Genomic DNA, 22,644 nt, shown 5'->3' with positions numbered 1-22,644 from the left:
CTGAGTGGCTGTGCTGTCTGCCCAGACTCCTGGGCAGACAGCAGCAGCAGCAGCGCCCCCGCGGGGGCATTTTTTTGTGTGGATGTAAGAGGCTGACAAACTCCTAGGCGCCAGGACAAAATTCTGAGTCGCCATGGCGACCTGGGATTTGTCGAGCCCTGTGCTATCGTGTTGGTATAATTGTATGCTAACAATTTGATTTCTTATTACATTTTGTTAAAAAGAAGCAAAAGCAAATCTTCCTTTTCTTACCGTTTAACCCCTTGATGACAATTGCCGGTCCGGGCACGTCACAGAAAATCGTGACGATTATGACAATTGACGTGCCAGGACCGGCACGTCTTTAAACGGGTGAAAAAATCGATCCGTGATCGATTTTTTCACTCAAACGGTGTTGCTCTAATGCCTCGACATCGAGGCATTGAGCAACACCAAAAAAAACATTCCCGGCCCCCCCCGATCGCTCCTAGGAGCAAATAAAAAAACATGTTTGAAAGACTGCAAGTCTTTCAAACATGGCGGCGCCCGCCGCCGAAAAACGGGTTTAGGAAGCGATCGCGAGTCGCTTCCTTTGCTTAGCTGGTGTTGCTAAGATGCCTCAGTATCGAGGCATCTTTGCAACACCTGTTTAGCAAAGGAAGCGACTCGCGATCGCTTCCTAAATGCTCAACTTACCTTCCCGGTGCCGGCGTCTTCGAAACACACGCGGTGTTTCAAGATGGCGGCGCCCATGAAGCCGGGGGGCGGAGCCTGCTGTCATCATCGGGGGGGGGTGTTGCTGGATGTCATGGACATCCAGTGAATAACACCCCTAGTGGTCAGATCACTCATAAGAGTGATCATGATTTGCTAAATCAAAGGCAATGTTTTCTAAACATTGCCTTTGATCAGTATTGGATCTGCCTCCCTCCTTCACTTGTTTCTAGTGAGGGAGAGAGACAGATCGGTGTGTTTTCTGGTATTTCAGGTATTCTCTAATAAAAAAATATATATATATTGATCCAAAGGCTCTTATAAGAGCCACCCATATAATATTAACCCCTTCATTGCCATTGATCACTGCATAAACAGTGATCTTGCATAGTGGCAATTGTTTTTGGGGGTTTTTTTTTTTTACGTTTTTTTTTACTTTTTTTAGTGGTTTTTTTTAGTTTTTATTATAGCCATTAACCCTTTCCTTCCCCACTATTTTTGCTGCAATTGTTACCATGCAGCGGTATACGGCTGAGGAGGCGTATGCCTTTTTGGCCACAGATTCTGAGGCCACTGATACAGCGTCAGATTTTGACGTTGGTCAGTTCACAGATACATCTAGTGATGTATCTGTGGCTGTTAGGACGCCTGCCACACGTAGTCGTGGCAGTGCACCAGAGGCATGGGTAGCGCCTAATAGGTACAAGCCAGCTATCCCTCCTTTTTCTGGAATTCCTGGCATCAATATTGATGTTACAGGATTCACTCCACTGCAATTTGTGCAGGTTTTTTTGGGAGACGATGTCTTGGGAGACATTGTCACACAAACAAACATTTATGCCCAGCAGCACCGTGCTGCTAGCCCTAATTCTTTTTGGGCAAAACAGCCATGGACTCCCATTGACGTGCCAGAATTTCTTAAATTCTGGGCACTCACAATGTTAATGGGCATTATAAAAAAGCCCTCCATCCGCTCCTACTGGAGCACCAGCCCCATCTTTAGTACCCCCATTTATGCCCAAACTATAACTAGGCAAAGGTATGAAATGATTCTTCGTTTCATGCACTTTAGCGACAACAGCCTGTGCCCCCCTAAGGAGCACCCCCAGTTTGATAGGCTCTACAAAATCCGCCCCCTGATTACCCATCTTGCTGCCAGGTTTCCAGAGGTTTATACACCTGGAAGGGATATCTGCGTGGATGAATCCCTGATGAAATATAAAGGAAGGTTGGGATTCAAGCAGTATATTCCTTCCAAGCGCTCTAGGTATGGAGTGAAGGTGTATAAGCTCTGCGAGAGCGAGACAGGATATACTCATGCCTTCCGGGTATACGAGGGTAAGGATAGCTACCTTGACCCTCCAGGTTGCCCAGACCATCTGGGCACCAGTGCCAAGATTGTTTGGGACCTAATATTCCCCCTTATGAACAAAGGCTACCACTTGTATGTAGATAACTTCTATACAAGCGTCCCTTTGTTCAAGCTGCTGTATTGTTTCGATACGGTAGCTTGCGGTACTATAAAAAAGAACCGCTTGGGTTTCCCACAACACCTGGTACGAACCCGGCTAGGAAAGGGGGAGACCTCAGCTCTACGCCAAGAGGAGCTTTTGGCATTGAAGTTCAGGGACAGAAAAGAGGTGTGCATGCTGAGCACCATCCACGATGAAAGAACCGTGGAGGTTTCTGTCCGTGGCAGAGCTGGGGTCACTACAAAGCCAGTGTGCATCAGGGCCTATAACAAGCACATGGGTGGAGTTGATCTGTCAGATCAACTCCTACAGCCCTACCTCATTATGAGGAAGACAAAGGCCTGGTACAAGAAGGTTGCAATTTACCTAATGCAAATTGCAACCTATAACGCTTTTTTGCTGCACAAAAAAGCAGACACTGGGCTGAAGCTGTCTTTTTTGCAGTTTCAGCTCGAAGTAATTTCAGGTATCTTGTACCGTGATGCACCTGGTCCCCAAGTAGTGATGGGAACCAACAGAATTGGGGCTACCCATTTTATTTTTAAAATCCCCCCTACAGCAAAGAAGCAGAATCCCCAAAAGAGATGCAGGGTATGCTACAGCAGGGGGCAAAGAAAGGACACCACATTTTACTGTCCAGATTGCCCTGGAAAACCTGCACTCTGTGTCGGTGACTGCTTCAAGCTGTATCACACAGTTTCCCATTTTTGATTTTTTTTTGTTCCTGCTCCATTTTTGTATTTTTTTTTTTTTTTTTTTTTTGTTACATTTACAGTTTTTTAGCTTTTATTTGCTCCTCCATTTTTAAGCGTTTTTATTTGCACTGTCAAGTGAACCCTGTGTCCACTCCGTGGCATGAGGGACCACTTAAGGTGCTAGATCAAATCCCTTCTTGGAGATAGGCCAGGCTTTCTTGTAACCTGTCCCTACTGATAGTTGGGTACAAGCATTTTTCTTTACCCAGATGTAAAATTCCTACTGAATTTGAATTGCTCATGTTCCAAATGTGGCCCTTTTGCCCCCAAACAATCTGACAAACCCATGCATGTGGGGTATCAATGTACTCAGGAGATGTTGCTGAACACATATCGGGGTGTTGTGTGACAGCAACATATACCAGGAGCTGTAATTTCACACCTGAAGTACAAAGTATGTGAAAAAAACACCAAAAACAATTACTATCACAAACTTTGACAAGGGTTGGTGGTAGGATTTGTGCATGGAAAGGGTTAAACTATCAGCATCTAAAATACCCTGGGGTGTCTAGTTTTCAAAAATATATGGTTTGGTGGGGTAAATTTAATTTGCTGGCTTCAAAGATGCCCCAAATACCACATAGAGACAGAATTACCAGATTCAGAGAAAAATGGTTTTGAATTAGCAAAACTCTACTTGTACTTATTGCCCCATAACGTGTAGAAGAAAGCAAAAAAACATAAAAACATTGGGTATTTCTAAACTCGGGACAAATAGTAGAATCTATTTAGCAGGTTTTTTCAGTAGTTTTTTATGATGAATAAAAGATTTTTCAAATAAAAGTGAGAAAATGTGTTTATTTTTTCAATTTTTCGTCATATTTTATTATTTTTATTATAGGAAATTACATCATATGAAAAAAATTATGGTGTCTGAAGAAAGCCCTTCTTGTCCTGAAAAAAACAATATATAACTTGTGTGGGTTTAGTAAATGGGTTAAGAGAAAACTACAGCTAAACACAAACACCGCAGAAACGATAAAACAGCCATTGTCACGAAGGGTACAAAAAATAGAATCAGCCTTTGTCACGAAGGGGTTAAGGTACAGAACTTGAAGTTCTATATTCACTTTGAACATAAACCTCATTCAATCTGCAAACGTGACCCTTATTTATTCCAGAGAGGCTTTAATGAAAAATATTGCACAGGTGTGTTATAAATAGAAACACATTAAAAACTGAGATGAACTCTGCTATTTCTTCACTAACCAGATATTCAGCTATGTGTGAGAAATAATACTGTCTGTAAATTGAGAGAGGTGTATAAGGGCAAATACCATTTCAAGATAAATCAAATCAAAGTACCGTGTTCCATTTACCTTCTTGTTATCATCAAGAACTGTGTTTATATTTTCTACCCACACTGCATCAACTGGTCCATCGAATATGCACCATTTTCTACCCTTTGTCAGGCTCATAGCATGGTTTCGGAACACATTAGCCAGAACACCTGCAATATAAAAATGTTTGATTTTATTTCAATTCAACCTGTAACAGAGGGTAGACACCTTCTATAGGAGGTACACACTCTCCTCACACAGGGAAGAAGACAGACATATATAGCGCAGCACTGTATACAGTAACAAAGAGATAAAAGCACTGAGAACCAGCTAAAGTGCAAGTGCATTTTACAGCAAAACTCGTATGTGATGTTAACTCTCTCACCACGTGTTGACTTCACTCACCAGTCTCCAAGCAAACACTCTAGATCCAAGTTTGTACAATAGCCAGTTACAAAAATCAATATATAAAAGAACTATGCATTTCGTTGGTCGTCCCAACTTATACTGTGCTACTTCCACATATCCCTATTTATCCTTCCCCTCTTCCTCAGCAGTCCAATTATGTCCTGATACGGTTTAAGTTCCCAAGAGCGAGACTATCTTCTTAGTTGTCAATTTCGTATAATGTCAATTCTAATGTTATAGTTAATTTTCATTCTCTCCAATTATAACAGCGCTACAGAATCTGCTAACGCTACAATAAAATGTTATGTAAAAATTTAATATCTTTGGAAAAGTTTATACACTTCAAGGGGAACTTTGACCATTTTTTATAACTAGTTATATATATTTTTTAAACGACAATGGCTGACAACATTGTCAGACTCCAGGTATGGAGATAAAGCATGTTTATTGAAACAAATTAGATAAAACCAGTTTTTTGTCAATGCTATCCTACAGTATTGTATATAGTACTGTATTTTTTACTCAGATACTTTTTTCTGCAGATGTCCTCTTTGAGTAGTTAAATGTGCTGTTGTTTCACCTATTCTGCTGATATTAACACTTCTGTAATTAAATGGAGTATTAGAAATATTAAAAATAAATGTATATTAGAAAAACACATTACTCTTAAATAAGATACACATGAAAATTCATAGTTCCTAATATGGCATTGTGTGATGGGATGGGACCAACTGAGAAAACACCGGTATAGTTCATATAATGGGGAAAAACTTCTTAAACATGAAATTAACTAAAGAAATTGCTATTTTATTATAAAAGTTATTTTAACAAGATAAACTACTTTCACACAATGTAATAAACATTGCAGATCAACTTGTAGCTCTGAAAAAAATTTGAGCTAAAAATCTAAGAGGGAGGCTAAGGGAGGGGAACATGTGTGAGCTGCATGGGTTATCAGGGAGAGTGAATGTGTGTATGTATAAGTTTATTTTATTAGAGTTGCTGTGTGTGTCTAAATGTATGGTTTTGCATGTATGTTTAACTTTATGGTGTTAAAGTGTGTGCATGTATGCATGCTCATTTATATGTGTAAGTGCATAGTGATATAGTGGCTATGTATATGTATGTATGCATAAGATTGCCTGTGTGTCTAATTATATGTTGTAGGAGTATGTGTATGCATGTATGTGTAAAATGTTAGCGATTATGTGTATACCTACAATATGTATGTTTATGATGTTAGAGTGGCTGTATGTATGTGCTAGTGAAGAGCTGCACCTGACCTTCATCATACTCGTAACATCCTAATTAATTACAATACCCAACCACAATCATTATCCCCAACCACCACATTCATATCCCCCATCACCATATTCCTCCCCACCACCAATTCCATCCCCTACCATTATCACCCATATTGCACTACAATCATCCCTCTCCACCTACATGCTCCCTAACATAACTTTTCATCATCTCTTAACCCATCCTTTGTTTTCCCCATCATCTTAATACTCTTCATTTAACATGCATGCTTCATATTCATATAATATTCAACAATAATTTTTATTAATTTATACAATTTCATTATGAGTAACTAGAAACCACAGGGCTCTGGTGCAAAAATTACCCCAGGGTCCTTGACTTTACAAGCAGTCTGTCCCTGGATGCATTTGGTGAATCTAGTTCAAGAAAGCAATCTTTTGAACTAACCCTTGTAGCAGAAACAAGGTTAAAGATAACCTCTCATAGCAAGTTACTGCTTAGTATCCAGCAGCAAAGTAATAATATCAGGATCTCAATAGTATCTGCAGAATTAGACTATATACCTCATCAGATTGTAGACAAATTCAATCCTCTCAAACTGATCATGTGCTACCAGGCTCACAAATTCTTTATTTGACCAATAAACCAGAGCATCCCTCCCACAGTCAGACATCTCCAGTACACATTTCCTTTAATACGTCTATTAGTAGCCTTATTTAACCTTAATTCCCCTCCTTACCCGTTACTGCTTCTCTAGTTTTCATTTCCTTTTCACATTTTATAGTGCTTCAAAATAATACAAAATTACATTTCAGAGTATGATCCGTACTTCTCAAAGAGACATTTAAATTTCATTTTTTGACAGCAGAATTACAAAATGTCTGGAACACAAATGTGCTCTTTTATTGCATCACTCTGGCCTGAAGCCCCAGAGTTTATCAGAGGCGCACGATAAGCATTGCCTATCCACGATAAGGGTTATCAGTATCCTGCAAATATAAACAGATATGCTGCAGCCTAAGAATTTGCCAGACACTCATGAATAGTGGAACAATTTATATTTAATGCCCTTTGTCTGTATTCTTCTAAGCATGCATATCAAAGAATAGATGGAGCAATTACTATTTGATATTTTATATCATTCACAGTTAAAAACAATGCCTGTAATAGCTTCTTTTGTTTTATAGACATTCAGGTTTACTGGATGCACAAATAAAAATAGAATAGAACAGGAGAAATCTCTTTTTGTTTTGATTTTTGGGAATTCAGCATATGGCTTGACAAATACAAATAATTTAAAAAACAGTCTATAAAAAAAGGAGAAGAAAACTGAACTAATTTAAATGCTAAAATGACATTACTACAATTTAACAATCTCTTAATTGGAAGCAGAGCAAGATTGGGGATTAAAACCGACCCTGGCACTTTAAGGCCAGCAGCCAACAAATGACGTATGTGCGACCGCAACACAATTGCACGTCGCGCTCTTGCCACGTCTATCCCATCAGTGGTCGCACACCAAAGGATGTAATCTGCCTCCGGAGCAGCAGTAAAGGTACGTATGTGGTGCCACCAGCCCACCAGGAATTTGGGCAGTTCAACGCATGGCCAGCCCATGCCTGATTAGAAGTATCAATGAGAGTGTTGCAAGTTTCATTAAGCCATCATTATTAGACTTGGGCGCTGGCCAACTCTTCGTGTTCGTCTTCGTGGGGAAAAAAATCTTCGTATTCCACAAATATTTGCCGGTTCCTGTGTTCGGTTCTGGCGAATATTCGTGTACATTCTTTGTGTTTGTTTTTTAATTTGTTTTTTTCTGTTTTTTGTAGAAGAGATTATTTCGGGGTTAACGCGGCACGCACTACGCAAGAGCTTTGGCACCAGGATTTTAAAGGTCCATACGAGCAACTCTATCGGTCGCTGGCAGGGGCCTCCTCTGCCATCAACCAATGAAGCCGACTAGGGGGCTATAATGCTGTACATCTGCCTTTGTGCCTGTGCCCTCTTTGGTCATGTCTTGTACTTACCTGTCTTGCCATCTTCTCCAATACAAACTGTGACGGATCGTCCTGTGCCCCAGACTGGTCACATCCACCCGTCAGCTCCTTCCCTCTCCCAGTAAGCGGACACGCTGTGGCTGTCCGAAGAAAGCAGTCACAGACCAGCACTTCCCTCAATCATGAGACAGGATTTATTTGAGGTTAAAAACAGAAATCTCTTTATTACAAACACACAGAATTTATATACAATCTCCATTCACTGTGCACCGAACCCAACCCCCAATCCCATCAGCCACATCCCCTCACAAATCCCATCAGTATACAGGGGATGTATCAGGTGAGGGGATTAAGGGATACAATGGGTTTCACCCACCTGTGTTATCCCCCCTGTAGTGCGGGTGCCGTCTGGGCAGACAGGGCTGTGCTGGCTGATTAAGAGCCCCAGCCAGATTATAGGATCGTCTCTTTGAAGGCTGGAGCTGCAGCCACATTCAAACAGGGTACACATAAATATAATAATAATAACAGTGAAGATCAGACATAAGTTCTTCACACAAACCATATAATATTTATATTCAGCCAGCGGTGTGCTTCATATTAACTTTTTCCCGGTAATGATACAAAGTGGGGTGCAAACTGAGCCTCTGATATCTCCTGCAACTGAGCTCCTACCTGGCCTGCTTACCCGAGTCCTGACAGACCTCCCTTTGCTTTTATTAATCTAGCTCAGGCCCAAGATGCCTCTAACTGTTAGCAACCTTTTCTCATAAACAAGAACTACATTAAGCTTCTCTATGTAATTTCTTTTTTGCCATTAAAATCCAATGAGCAGGAGCCCAGGGAAGGCTCATCCAAGACTAGTCTGTGCAATCAAAAGGATATGGATATTCTTGTGAAAACTAAAGTTGTACACCCTTACTTTGGCCTATAAGGCAGTTGAATCAATTCTAGGTACATATATTATTTAAATAATATGTTAATTCTGATAAATGTCTAGGTTGAAAATCAGAGACAGGCATTCACACACTCAAACTACAACATACAATACGTTGTAAAGTAATTTGTTACATTTGGAAACCTCTCTATTAAAACCGTTCCTTTAACCTCTAAAAAAAATTATTCCCTGACTTAAAGCTTTTACGTTAGGCTTAAATACTCTTTAGTGGTTATTTTGTTTTAACTTTTAGAAATGCTTGCTCCACTTTTTAAAATTGCATCTTAAAAGGTTCATGAATTAATGCTGTTCGCTTACATATCTGGGATCTACAAAAAAAGATATCTTGAAATTAACTGAAATAAATCAGAGCAATTTAGCTAATCAACATAGACAGTTCCATGTTATATTTAGTAAAATATTCTAGATAAAGTTTTCATGTATCACATATAATTTTATATATTTTTTAAGACAAGCACCTAATAATACTTGGACACTTAAACATTCCCTACAAGTTTTCAATGATTACTTGCTATCGTTTTAGCAAAAAAGGGGTACTTTCCATTCAAACACACATTTGCAAATAGGATCAGCATCAAGATCCTTAGTTTTTATAGTGCCCTAGGTGAGCTATGTTTCTGGCCTCCCCTCCTATACTGTATTGTGGTGCACTCAGCCAACTCAGCATCCTAGATATTTAATTTCCAATATTTGTTCCTTTCTTGTGTGGTGCACCAGTTGCATAAGAATAAAAATACAGGACCCTTGGGAGTAGGGCACAGTTAGACGGACACGGGGCCATGTGTGAGTGTGGGGGAAGAGGAGAGGAGGAGTCCTGTCTAGCAGGACATATAAAGGGGTGCCACCTCCCCCCATTCTTCCCCCAGCCACTTGGAAATCAATAGCTTGGTAACAGTTTCCTGCCTACGCTCCTTCTTATTACTTGGTTTGTTTTGTATGCTAATGCTATTTTATTGTCACAGCTGGCCAATCTGGGTGGTTCTGGAGTTGATGGGGCTATCCCTCCCCTAGACTGGTAATGGTACTGGATAATGGTCGTACTAAAAGGAGGTAATGTCTAGATTGGAGGCCAATTGGTTGGTGGACAAGGGGGTACACCGGAATATACTTCTTTTATGTCATTGTTAATGATGGTTGACAAGGACAAGCTATTCAGGGATATTATATATATATATATATATATATATATATATATATACCGTATTTGCTCGATTATAAGACGAGGTTTTTTTCAGAGCAAATGCTCTGAAAAATACCCCTCGTCTTCTAATCGGGGTCGTCTTCTAATCAGACCTCAAATAGAGTCTGATTAGGAGACTAAGATCCAGATCCCCCGCACCGCTGCAGGGGACCTGGATCCTCCTGTCTCACCCCCCCCCCATTTAACACCCCCCATCATACACACACTTACCGGTGCTTCCTGCTGTATTGCCGGGGCAGCGGGTTGACGTCTACGCGATCCGCGTAGACAACGTCCGCTGCAGCCGGAAGGAGGTGTGGCTAGCAGCGGGGGTTGTCTGCGTCCGTCGCGCAAACCTTCCCCGACTGTCAGAGATCAGAGTTCCCCGCACCGGTGCGGGGAACTCTGATCTCTGACAGCCGGGGAAAGCATACGCGACGGACGGATACAAACCCCCGCTGCCAACTCCACCTCCTTCCGGCTGCAGCAGAAGGCGACGTCAACCCGCTGCCCCGGCTGGAAGCACCGGTAAGAGAGGGCTGAGAGGGGAGGGGAGGGGAGAGTGTGTGTGTGTGTGTGTGTTAGTTAAATGGGGGTATAGGGTGTGTGTGTGTGTGTGTGTTAAATGGGGGCATAGGGCATTTCTGGAGTGGCGTTAAGGGGGCATTTAATAGAGCACTCTGCCTCCTGAAATGCCTTATACACCTATATGCCACTCTGCCCCATAATATGCATTTTAACCCCCTAAATGCCAGAGTGGCATATAGGGGTATAAGGCATTTCTGGAGGCAGAGTGCTCTATACAATGCCTTTTAACTCCCTTAATGCCACTCTGCCTCCTGAAATGCCTTATACCTCCCTATATGCCACTCTGCCCCATAATATGCATTTTAACCCCCTAAATGCCAGAATGGGATATAGGGGTATAAGGCATTTCTGGAGGCAGAGTGGCATATAGGGGTATAAGGCATTTCTGGAGGCAGAGTGGCACATAGGGGGTCAAAAGGCATACCATGGGGCACAGTGGCATATAGAGGGTTAAAGGGCATATCATGGGCCACAGTGCCATATTGGAGTGGCAAGCCTGGGGGCAGATGTGCGTAACTGGGGGACAGGTTGGAAAATACAAGAAATAAAAACAAAAAAAATATTTTTCTCAATCATAGCTTTTATTAAAAAAAATAGTTTACATGAATTAACATTTACTGGTAAAACTTTTTTCCTTTAGGGTCGTCTTATATTCAGGCTTTTTCTTTTTTTCCTAAGTTAATATTCAGATTTTGGGGGGTCGTCTTATAATCAGGGTCGTCTTATAATCGAGCAAATACGGTATATATATATATATATATATTAATAAGTTACTGTACACTGAACAAACTTTTATTATTGGTGAATTAATAAACGCTCTGGCCGGTTTTTACCATGGAAGTTGTTATTTAAGGATGCATTGGTATTGGTATTTTTGGTGGTGTTAGTCTCTATACACTGTAAATAAGCACAATTTTAAAGTATGTTCTTTCATTTGACAAGTTAAGCAAAAGACAAATGTTTGTCAAGTGTAAACCTTTCCATTTCTTTTTTGAGTTGATCCAGGAGGCTAAACCAAATGTACGCCAACTTTGTTTTTATGCGTAAAGTCATCATAAACTTTTTACTGATTCATAAAAGTAAATCGCATAACAAAATGGCATAATGGTAATTAGTTCCAAATAGTAATAGTATTATTTGAAGGATATACTAATGCATTTTTATACTATATATACATATATATTTTGATGAGCAAAACATTTAGAGTTAAAGTAAGAATAAAATGTGAAATAACATATTATGATACTCGGATCAGAAAATAAATTTGCATATCTTGTGGATTGTGCCTACTATGTTTTGCTAAAGTACATGGTCTGTACCAATTTGTCACAAAGTTTTTTGAGTTACATTGTTCAGTGACTGTATTTCCAAAGTTCACTGACATGAGTTTACAGAATTGTACAGTGGAGTAATGAGATCACATTGTCATTTAAAGAAAGTGCACAGAATGTCATCTAAGCTTCTTGAAGGTCATCCGCTAATCACAGATGAAAGCAAGGTTCAAAGCACACTAACAGGGCATAAACTAAGTATATGGGCAAGTTCAGAGTGGAATGTTTTGTAAGATATAGAGGAGAAATGCTAAAGAACCCATAGTTAGCACATCATACAGTTAATTATTTTATTGCGGCATTGCTACCTAATCTGCTAAATTTAACAGCTAAATGCTGGTTTAGATTCATTGTTCTTACTACAGCTAAAATAATTATTTAACCAAGCAAAATATTCAGACAAGCATTTGTTTGACACCCCCCCCACACACTCCCTAGCATGCAATCACATGCTTCACTCCAACAGCAAAGAAGCCCACAAGAAAACAAAAGTACTTGGCGCACTAACTCTGCATTAGGAGGAGACCGTCAGTGCAGTCTTCCTTCCTTCTGATCCTAATGTGTCTCCGAGTGAGATGTCATCACACCACATGAACAAGGGAGGACCACAATACTATGCCGACTACATAGCAAATGAATGGTGCAGGTCTGGCAAGTGAACCGAAACAGACCTGCAAGTCGTGATCAAGGTTGGCCTTAGGTGTTTAGGCACCCCCGTAGTGTCCCCTCCCCTATCAGCACCCCCAGATTTCCTTTGTCCCCTCCTTCACAGTACCCCGCATCTCTTTTCCTCCTTCATGTAGGTATATATCAAATAAAGAACATATGGAAACACAGAATTGCAGATATAAATCAACTGAGTAAGACATATGAACAAAACCTGTATTTGCAAGAACAGAGTAAAAAAAATTATAATAGATGAGAATTGCACTCAAAGTCTAAACAAGAACTGAGATTCCCCCAATGTTTCGGCAATAAGCCTTTGTCAAGGAAAGGATATTTTTTCTTTGCGTGCTAGCCTTGTGTTAAACACAGAGTAAATAAATAACACATGGAAACACAGCATTACAGGTATAGGGCAACCCAGCCTTGTAGATATAGATCAACTGAAAATTACATGTAAGTACAGCATTTAAGGTATAGATCAAATAAATAATGCATGGAAATCCTTAATTGCAGACATAGATCACAGGTCACACACCCAGCTTTGGTACCCAGATTGTACACACAGGACTTGCCCCAGCACCCAGATTGCATCCACGGGACCTTACCGACACCCAGATTGCATCCACAGGACCTGCCCAGCACCCAGATTGGATGCATGGGACTTGCCATCTTTTTCCCTAAACAGCAGCCTCTGGCATCTTTGTTCCAAAACAGCATGTCTGTATAACCTTTTCCCAAAAAAACAGCTTGCCAGTGCCATCTTTCCCCCCAAACAGCCTGTCTGTGCCATCTTTGCCCCCCGCCTATCTGTGCCATTTTGCTCACAAACAGCCTACCTGTACCATCTGTACTGGTCCCATTGTCAAGGTATATATCATGTCTATCCCATACTTGTTTAAATTCCCTCACTGTATTAGCCTCTACCACTTAAGCTTGCCTCCTGTACTTTCTATTTAAGTATCTAAATGTTTCCTTAGTTTTATTGTGGTTCAATGCAACCTTTGTCCTCATTTAAAACTACATTGACTGATGATGACTGGAGCCTACACATTCTCCTACAGTGATGTCAGGCATCTCACCCCCCCCCCTCATTTTGGGGTCTCTCTCTTTTCCTTTGGTGGACTTCTGTTTTGCAGAGCTTGTACATTAATGATTAAGAGATGGGTCAATAAACAATATATTTTGGAGACATGGATTTTGTCTGTGTGGTTCCTTTGGTAAGAAGATCAACCTACCTTCTGTGTTTGTTTGTATGTTGGTGCTGAGCTGGGACACCAAGGGTTACTTCCGATCTGGACAACAGAGCATATATATGAAGAAGTTCAATTTGTACTAAATCTAGCACAGCCTCCTTCTTGTTGGCTCATCTACCAATTGCCACAGACCCAATCCCTGTAAAGATGTCCCTAATTCTGGCTGACTCAGGTGTTTGTTTTTTCCAAAATACATCAGGGAGATAAAAGTCCACCAAAATGATAACTTCATGTTTCATTTAAATCTTAGTAATTTCTTTAACTTGCAGATAGTCACACTCATCTGCATGTCCAAGGGGTCTATATATGACACCAATGTGAATCACATTTTTTTTACCAAGTTTGAAAGATACCCAAACAGTCTCTAGGTTATTTTCCTTACCTTGCATAAGATTGAACTTTAGGTGTACTGATCGTATTCCCTAAACTGTGTGTCATTACTTGTTGTGGTTTAGTGCTTTCTCTATCTATGCTGATCCCACCATTCCTTCGTAAAGTTAAGCCCTGCCCTAAACCTACACTATCTACCCCTTTAATGCTATCCCCCCCCCACGCCCTCCAATCATTTTACCATCTTCTCTACCGGTACAGAAGCCCTTTTATCATTGAGGTGTAGCCCCTTCCTGTTAGAAAGTACGTCAAACACTACCCAGTTTTCTAAAAACCTAAATCCCTCCTACGCAGTCACACATTTATCTCGCTAGTCTCCAGTTGTCTCCTTGGTGTAGCATGTGGTACAGTTGCACCATGTATAGTAGTTTGTGGTTCAGGTGACAGAACACCGAGTATGTAAAATATATCGCAACAGTATAATCTTTTTGTATTATAATATTATCCCTCCATTTTTGGAAGCATGTGAAATATTCTTGAGAAAGGGATTACCAGAGCCCTTAACAGGATTCCAATAATTAAATTTTTTTCATTTTTTTTATTTGCACTACTTTTTTTAGTCTGATGGGCCTCCAAGTAACAGTTTTATCTGATCATTTGGCATTAAAAATACATTAAGCCCTTTCCTCCTGTGAAACAGACAGCACAGTTTTCAATAAGCTTAACTTGGCAAAAGAAATATTGCTCTATACTTCTAATCTTTGGTATCTGATTTAAGAAAGCTTTGCGTGGCTCATATTAAAACTTACTGCAATATATCTAGGAGAAAACAATCAATCACTCTAATTATTACAATTATCTAGCACCCGTTGCACCCTACAGCTAGTTATACAAAATTGATTAGGTGTTACATTGCATTAACAGCTACAGATTTCCATTAAATCAAATACCTCCATAAGGCAGCTACAGATGATTAATATGAATGTGTCAGTCAAACTGTAGTTCACTTTAAGGGTTACTCACTAATACCCCCCTAAAAAAGATCAGTTTGGTCTTTATATTACATTTATTCAGTATCTATATCCCTGTCTAATCCATCTTGTGTGTGACTACTGTATAGCTAGTAAATATGATTACATTGGTCACTTGAGTTGGTTAGGCAAGGTATTGGGGGAACTGGAGGGAACATGTCTTGGAGACATGATTAGAGTCTGATAAGCCGAGGTAGGGCATTCCAAATAATAGGGACAGCCTTTGAAAAGTCTGAGAGGTAGATATTATAGGAAGGACAGACAAAGATCGTCAAATGCAGAGTAAAGTGAGGGGTGAATGTGTGTCTAGACATTAGTAACCCAGAGAGAAGAATTGCCTGGAAACAGCTTTCATTGTGGATTGTAAGAGACCAAGTATGAGGGAGACCAACTAAGACTGACTTGTAGTAGTTAAGATGGAAGATAATGAGTGAACTAGAATATTGGTTGCATCTTAAGAAGGGGCACATACAAGCAATGTTTTTAAGAAGTAGGGGGCAGTTTTTGGAGACTGTATATGAGGGATGTATGAGTGAAACCAAGGCAGCCAGCGTGTGGAGTAGGGATAAAGTCAGTTGGCAAGAGGTTCTTCATCTCTGGCTCTTAGATGTTGTGCCACCTCCACCATCTTCCTATCAATGTCTCTCTTGTAGTCGTACCAATGATTAATATTGGTTCCCTTTTTCTTTTCCTCTCTTTTCCTGATGCCCATTTCCAGTCTTTCCAGTCCCTCTTATTTGGGAATATACAAATATGATGTATTCAAGACTCCATTCCAGGGTATCTCTCCTCCTCTCCTCAACTACTTGTTCTGTCTGTGTCCCCATGCCAGCCATAATCCAAGTTTTGACTTACCTTCCTATCACCACTCCATTCTCTGATTTCCCTAGACAATCACACTCAGCCCCTCACTAGCTTAAAAAGCTAATCAACTCCACAAGCACACCACGTACGGTTTTCAAATCGCATTATTATTTATAAAAAAAAATGTTTTAAAGTAAATATGTGGTGTCTGTGTATGTAGAGTGAGTGCCATGTGTGCCAAGTGTAATGTAAGGACTAAACTAAACTCACTTTCAGAAAACTCATTAGCTCTCTTATCTCTCTTATATTGCCTCCTGTCTCTCCCTGTTTTCATCACAATGTTCTTCAATTGGTACATTTTCACTCCATTTATCAGCATTAATGCATAGGAGACTTTTATCAGCAGAAAATGCTTCATGCTTGATACATTCTTTCTACATTCCTTTTTTATGTATAAATATTATTGTAACATTGTAAACTTGTTTCAACTTGATGCTTACATTCATAGTTAAACCAAGTACATCTTTTCCTGAATCAGCTTCCAATTAAGGGACATGCTTTAGCAACTAAATACCCCCTGTATTTTAGGTTTCTCATAAAAAAAATCAGAGTTGTTAAAACTTGAGTTAATTGTGTGGTTTTGAAAATGAAAGCAGTTCATCAGAATATATGCCTAAAATTCCAAGGCATCCAATCTTGAATTAATTAATCATTAACAGACAATTTACATGGTAGAATTGAGAAGAGTCATTTTGACATTGACAGAAGAGGTCCAAAAATAAAAGAGCATTAATAAAAATGAACTCATTTGACATGACATTCCCATAATATAAATGAAGCATGTCTCAAAAGAGTCTGTGTAAAAAGTGTGCATTTCCAGAAAACACTTCACTTATTTTAGATTGGGTAAACTATATTTAATAATGCCAACACGCCAAAGAAGAACCATAAAACGCATGAGTTAAAGGCACTTAAACATAAACTATACAAAATACCTAAAGAGATGATACAAATTCACTAGTATATCACTAATGAACAGGGAGCTGTGTAGTGTTCTACATGCATCTAAATGCAAGAGTTTAGTCTTCAGTGAATATCTCCAATTCTTATTAAAAGTCAGACATAAACATTAAGATACAGTGGTTCTCATGCCTACCACTGCCATGTATGCACAGTATTCCTAAATAGGAAATAAAGCGCAATGTAGAAATTAAGACTTGCTCAACAAGTCTTTCATAGTCTGCCACTGTTTTTATCAGAGCATAAATCCAGTTACTGCTTGACTGCTTGAGTTTTTGAATGCTTGAGTCTTGAATTAAATATCCACATCCCTGTTTCTGGTCACAAGCGATAGAATATGAGTCATGTTGCATGTACTGTAAATTTCAGCCATATAATCTATATATTTATATTTAAGCTAATTCAATTAATATGTTTATGGGGGGGTTGTTTTTTAAAGATATTTTAAATGTTATTTAGAGTAAATGTTATATAGATTTTATTTTTATATTAGATAATCGTTACTAGTTAATAGTCAATCTACACATTTATTTATAAACACAAACGATTAGTTGCGATTAGAAAACTTGCTTAGAAATTATGCTATTGTACAATAAAGGGGCCAACGTTTTTACAAACTATTAATCTCAGCAGGAGTCAGGTCACCTAGAGGCTTAGTAAATACGACAAATAGGCTGTAATGTGCCCTAAATGTACAGAATGTAACACGTATGGCTTCTAAAATTAGCATATTTTAATCTACTGGAAAACCACAGCTGATCAGAAAACATTAGACTGAATTTCAGTAATGAATTGCATTTCTCTAATATGCATACAATCAAATACCAATAAAAAATATTTTATGGACCTATGCTTCATTATTTCTGAATATTATGGAGAAGAAAACAGGTTCATTAAGGTTTTAATAGTGACTGTTTGGTACTGACATGAAATGTAAATCCTTTTGTTTTTGTTTTTTCACGTGGACTGTGTTCTAGATTTTAACTCTTAAAACAATTTAATTAGGCTGGCATGACAAGTAAGATTAAATTGCTATAGGAAACTCTTGGGTCTGGATTTGTTGCTGCTAAGAGGTTTTGGCCCTTTGGGTCACAAAAAAGGCATCTGCTTTTTTACTATATACAAATAGTTAATAATATTGAAAAAAACATGGTTATAATAGCTAATCAACACAATGGGAAATATTCTTACTATGTACATCTAGCCACTAGCATTTAGAAATCACTAAAGTTGATGCCAACATCTTTCAATGACTCTACAAAGTCAATTATTAATAGTCTCCATAGTAGTATTCACAATTATAATTAATTATATCTATTATACATATACACAGAGGACTGATACCTGGATAAGCACAATAAGCTTGAATACTAAAGAGAAGAAGTGATAGCAAAAAAACCATATATTTCACATTATGCCTTAGCTACATTAACAAAATAATGTTTAATTTTATTTTTAAAGGTGGGGGGTTATTTTCGGTTTCGGCTTTGGCTAAGTGAATCCTGAATTTTCAGTTTCAGTCCAGAATTTTCATTTCGGTGCACCCCTAGAATAAATATAACTATTTCATTTTTACTTATCCAGAATCCTGAATTTGTAGTCACTTCAGAGGATAAAACTTTCTAGGCCCAGAAATCAGTGAGAGGAAAAGTAAAGGTTTTGTGTCATTTACTTTATTTCAATCTGCATATTTTGTTAAAGGCCATATTTTCTCTCACTGAAAAATGAGTGTGGCCCACGCACATATACATCTCTAATGAAGTGGGCCACTGCAGAAAAAAACTTGGACACCCCTGTATTATATGTTTTGGCTAGTGTAGGTTATTACAAAATGTATCTAATTTAGTCTAAGTAAGAAGCATTAGTTAGGAATAAATTAGTAGAAATAGTAATCTGATTTTGAAGAAGAATAGGTTAAAGAAAGAGAGACAGAGATGTACAAGAATGGTAATTTGGGTACCATTATGTTCAAGTGATAAACTAAACACAACTAAGTGCGTTTCTGTTCTGAATCCTCTAATAATAATAATATGTGTGGGAAGGAGTGATTATACAGTTGGTCAAAACTTCCAAGACTAGCAAAGCATTCATTATCTAAAATCAATCCTAAAATTGATTGAGAGTTGTGGAAAAGCTAACGCATTTCTTTTGGATGCAGGAATAATTCACTTGGATGCCAATGAACCTCTGTTCTAATAATTGTATGTTATTAACATGATTATGTGCTTTTCTAATTTTTGGGTGTGAGACAGACTACTGATGCATTCACACAAAATTCTCAATATTTCATTTGCTCATGTTGTCTAAAACAATGTCCTATATTAGGAATGTTATCAACAATTAAATTAAAAAGGATGTTTCTCTTTAGACAATTGTGTGTTGGAACCTGGCAACTCCTGGTTTCTAGGGTTGAGTGACAAGGGTACCAATAAGTTTCTATAAACCTCTATTTTTGGCAACAATTACTTGAAAGGGGTTTGTTTATGTATTCGAGTTCTCCTTTAACTTAGTTAATAACAGTGCCTTAATTGAAATAATTAGAGCACAATGATTATGGATCTCATTAGTGCAGCACCAAATAATGCCGTTCAAATATTTTGTGCACATTTCATTTACCACCAAACAATCGTGATCCTTTCAAGATTATTGCTAGATAAAATAAAAGGGTTTTCTTTTAATTGTTGCAATTAGCTAATTCTGATCTGACTCAGACAGAACAGGTCTAGCTGTACTTTTCTTTTCATCCATCTTTCATTCCACAGATTTCCAGCTGTGTGCTAGACGAAACATTATAGATGTTTGAAAGACTAAAAACATACAAGTCTTCCTATATTACAGCTCAAAATATAGCAACGTTTGTATCTTATTTGCTACTTTTGCACTGTATTAAATAAGTGGTTAATACATTTAATCAAACTGCAAAGAAAAGCACATATACTGCAATATGTCAATCACTTGTTTACTATCTAAAATACGTGGAACAAAAATCACGCATTTCTTTAACAGATACACATAAAAATAAAGCATTTTATCAAAATATAAATAATGTGTATGGACTATTTTAAATTTGGTACCTGTATGGTGTTTTATGTAATATAATTATACAATGTTTTTTGTGTTCTTATAGTATGCAACAAAATCAAGCAGAGAACAAATTGATAATAAAATCCAACATGTAAGTGTGGCTACAGGGCACTGTTACAATTAAAATGTGTACAAAGACAAGCTTGATTGAGACTGGGCAACACTAATTAGTTTTCTTTATTTAATGCTCTCTTTTGAAAGTGTCTGAAACTTTTACTTATTTGTGGTATAAATAAATAAATAAATATATATATATATATATATATATCAGTTTTTTCCTCTGTAAACAATAAATAGAACTCTTTGTGAACTGTATGTTTTGACCTTTCTGCCAGTGAGGTTATACTAGTATCCCACTATTGGCAGGATTCAGTGTGAATGGATACTTTTAGAGATTTTTGCATTATTCCATTGATTACGAATGTATGTTGGACAATGGCAGCCTAGTTTGCACTGCTGGATCTTCTGCCCAAGGCAGAATCAAGACCCCCATCTCTAGCTGCATAGAAGTTGAACTGGATTTACCCAGCATCTGAGGAAAGAAAATGCTAACAAGTGGATAAGTTTGGACATTCTTGGCTTTTACTTTTATTCCTCCCCGTTTGACAAACCAAGCCAGCTTTCACAGCTATAAATAATAAACATTATGCCAAATGCAACTGTAGGACTTACCATCACTCCATTCATGTGAAACTGGATCAAACTGGCCATACAACTGCCCCATAGTGATTGCCTTTGGATTTATAAAAACATAATCCACTCCATGTTCATCCATGAGTCCTTTTGCTTCCAAGTCATGTAACACTCCAGCAAGAACTTTCAAGGCAGATGTTTTTCCTCCCATTGGGCTTCCAATTAACATAAAACCATGACGGACAAGCATCATTTCATAGATCTTGAAAATATGAAAACAATTTTATTGCCAACACGCACGAATTAATATTTATAAAATGCATATTTTTCCATCTTTCAGTAAGTGTCTTTAAATATACTTAATAGCTATCCATTCAGGCCTTTGTGAAGAATGACCACTGCCGTACATTCTTCGAGTTATTCCTCGTTGCTATCATATCCTCACTATACATGAATTTAAATATAAAACTGCCCATTTTAATGCAATTCCTTGTACGACAGAACTACTGCTTTTCTTTTAATAAAAGAAAAAAAAGGTCTCTAATATCCTGGATTGTTGCATATCATATATTTTTTCAGCATCAGATAAATAAAAAATATGAATAAAGACAGGTTTGATTTAATTACCCGACTAAACGTTAACTGGCCTCAACAGTGTAACAAAAGCAAATCAACAACCTGACTAAACCCCATAAAACAATCGTACAATTGTAAACTACACCCGCACAAAAATGCTACGCTGAAACCATAGAAAACCCTTCCCTTAAAGTGATTTAATGGGGTGCATAACGTGTTGAGCACCTAAAATGGATACTTTTTGCCCATAGGTTTCACACCATCAAAGGATTATTTTTTGTCAATATCATAATGCTATAAATTTAGCTTATCATCACTGTGTGTGTATTTCCTGTACTTAAAACTTCTACTGTGCAGTAGATGATTAAAAATTCATTACTGGGGAATAAAATGTAAACAATATAGCTGTGTAATTGGTCAAAAATCCCTCTTCATTGCGCTAATCACTGAATAAGGACTTTGCCATCACAGGTTAAAAATGTTTCTTTAAGTCATAACAGTATTGAAGAGAATTAATGGAACTTTTGCTGACTTGTATTATCTTCTTGATGAAGCAGGGGACAGGCTGCAGATTCATTTTCTGGATGATTTCCCTGATGGATACAGACAGGCTGCCGTGGTCAGAAGAAGGTAAAGCAACCCCAGGGAAGAGGTCAGAAATGATGCTCTCAAAAAGTGGAATGTCGTGGGACAGGAACTGTAAATTGAAGAGGAGACAGGTGAAAAATGATTAGAAAATGTTGCATTTCTGTCAAAATGCAATCTAATGAATTTCTACATTATCAAAACATCAGTGAGTGTAAATTGCCATACAATCACTAACAAATTCCCTATCCAAATGTAGTTACTGGTGATCAGAATTCTTGAAACCAACTGGCTTTTTAATTGTCTCTGTACAAAACAAGCCTATAATTTCATAGCTTCTGCTTTAAACTTTATGATACAAACCAAGGAAAAGATAACTGAATCTAACCGTGATCACACGTTTCTAAATCAAATTATCTGTACATATCAATTCTGAAATGAGTAAAATTGAACATGATTATTCAGCAAAGGGGTCTATTCTTTAAAAAGTTGACCACTCACATGGTAATGCTTGAAAATTAATCTAATTTGCTTGTGAGTGTATGCAACTCTCAGCTGTGAAGTGAGTATTGTATAATGTAATTATATGGATGAGTTGGCTATAGTGAGTATGTGAGATGGACATACATATATATGTATACATATTTATTTCATATGAAAAATCCTGAGCAGTCTAATGCCTGGGCACCACCAGGAAACATAAATTAAAAGGAAGAGAGAACACAAGGGCTTTTAAC

At 38.2% G+C, this 22,644-nt stretch overlaps 1 protein-coding gene and 1 non-coding gene across 2 annotated transcripts in view; one reads left to right on the top strand and one right to left on the bottom strand.

Annotated features, from left to right (window-relative positions):
- Positions 1–22,644, bottom strand: part of LOC149299757 (dynein axonemal heavy chain 3-like) — a 498,381-nt gene that overhangs the window by 233,236 nt on the left and 242,501 nt on the right. Inside the window, exons 35-37 of the mRNA XM_089486039.1 lie at positions 21,855–22,019; positions 20,786–21,008; positions 4,240–4,370 (exon numbers count right to left, since the gene is read on the bottom strand). Of these exons, the coding sequence (XP_089342165.1) occupies positions 4,240–4,370; positions 20,786–21,008; positions 21,855–22,019 (519 nt within the window). The remainder of the gene's footprint in view (positions 1–4,239; positions 4,371–20,785; positions 21,009–21,854; positions 22,020–22,644) is intronic.
- On the top strand, positions 2,984–3,113 carry LOC149299759 (small nucleolar RNA SNORA35). Its single transcript, XR_016272357.1, has one exon. It is a non-coding gene; the product is annotated as a small nucleolar RNA SNORA35 (small nucleolar RNA).

The sequence above is a fragment of the Sceloporus occidentalis genome, unplaced genomic scaffold (genome assembly GCF_023333645.1).
Source record: "Sceloporus occidentalis isolate IW3139 unplaced genomic scaffold, rSceOcc1.0.p SCAF_28, whole genome shotgun sequence".
Classification (NCBI taxonomy): Eukaryota; Metazoa; Chordata; class Lepidosauria; order Squamata; family Phrynosomatidae; genus Sceloporus; species Sceloporus occidentalis.
Note: the sequence above shows the minus strand (reverse complement) of the source record. Positions and strands in the feature narration are given on the sequence as shown.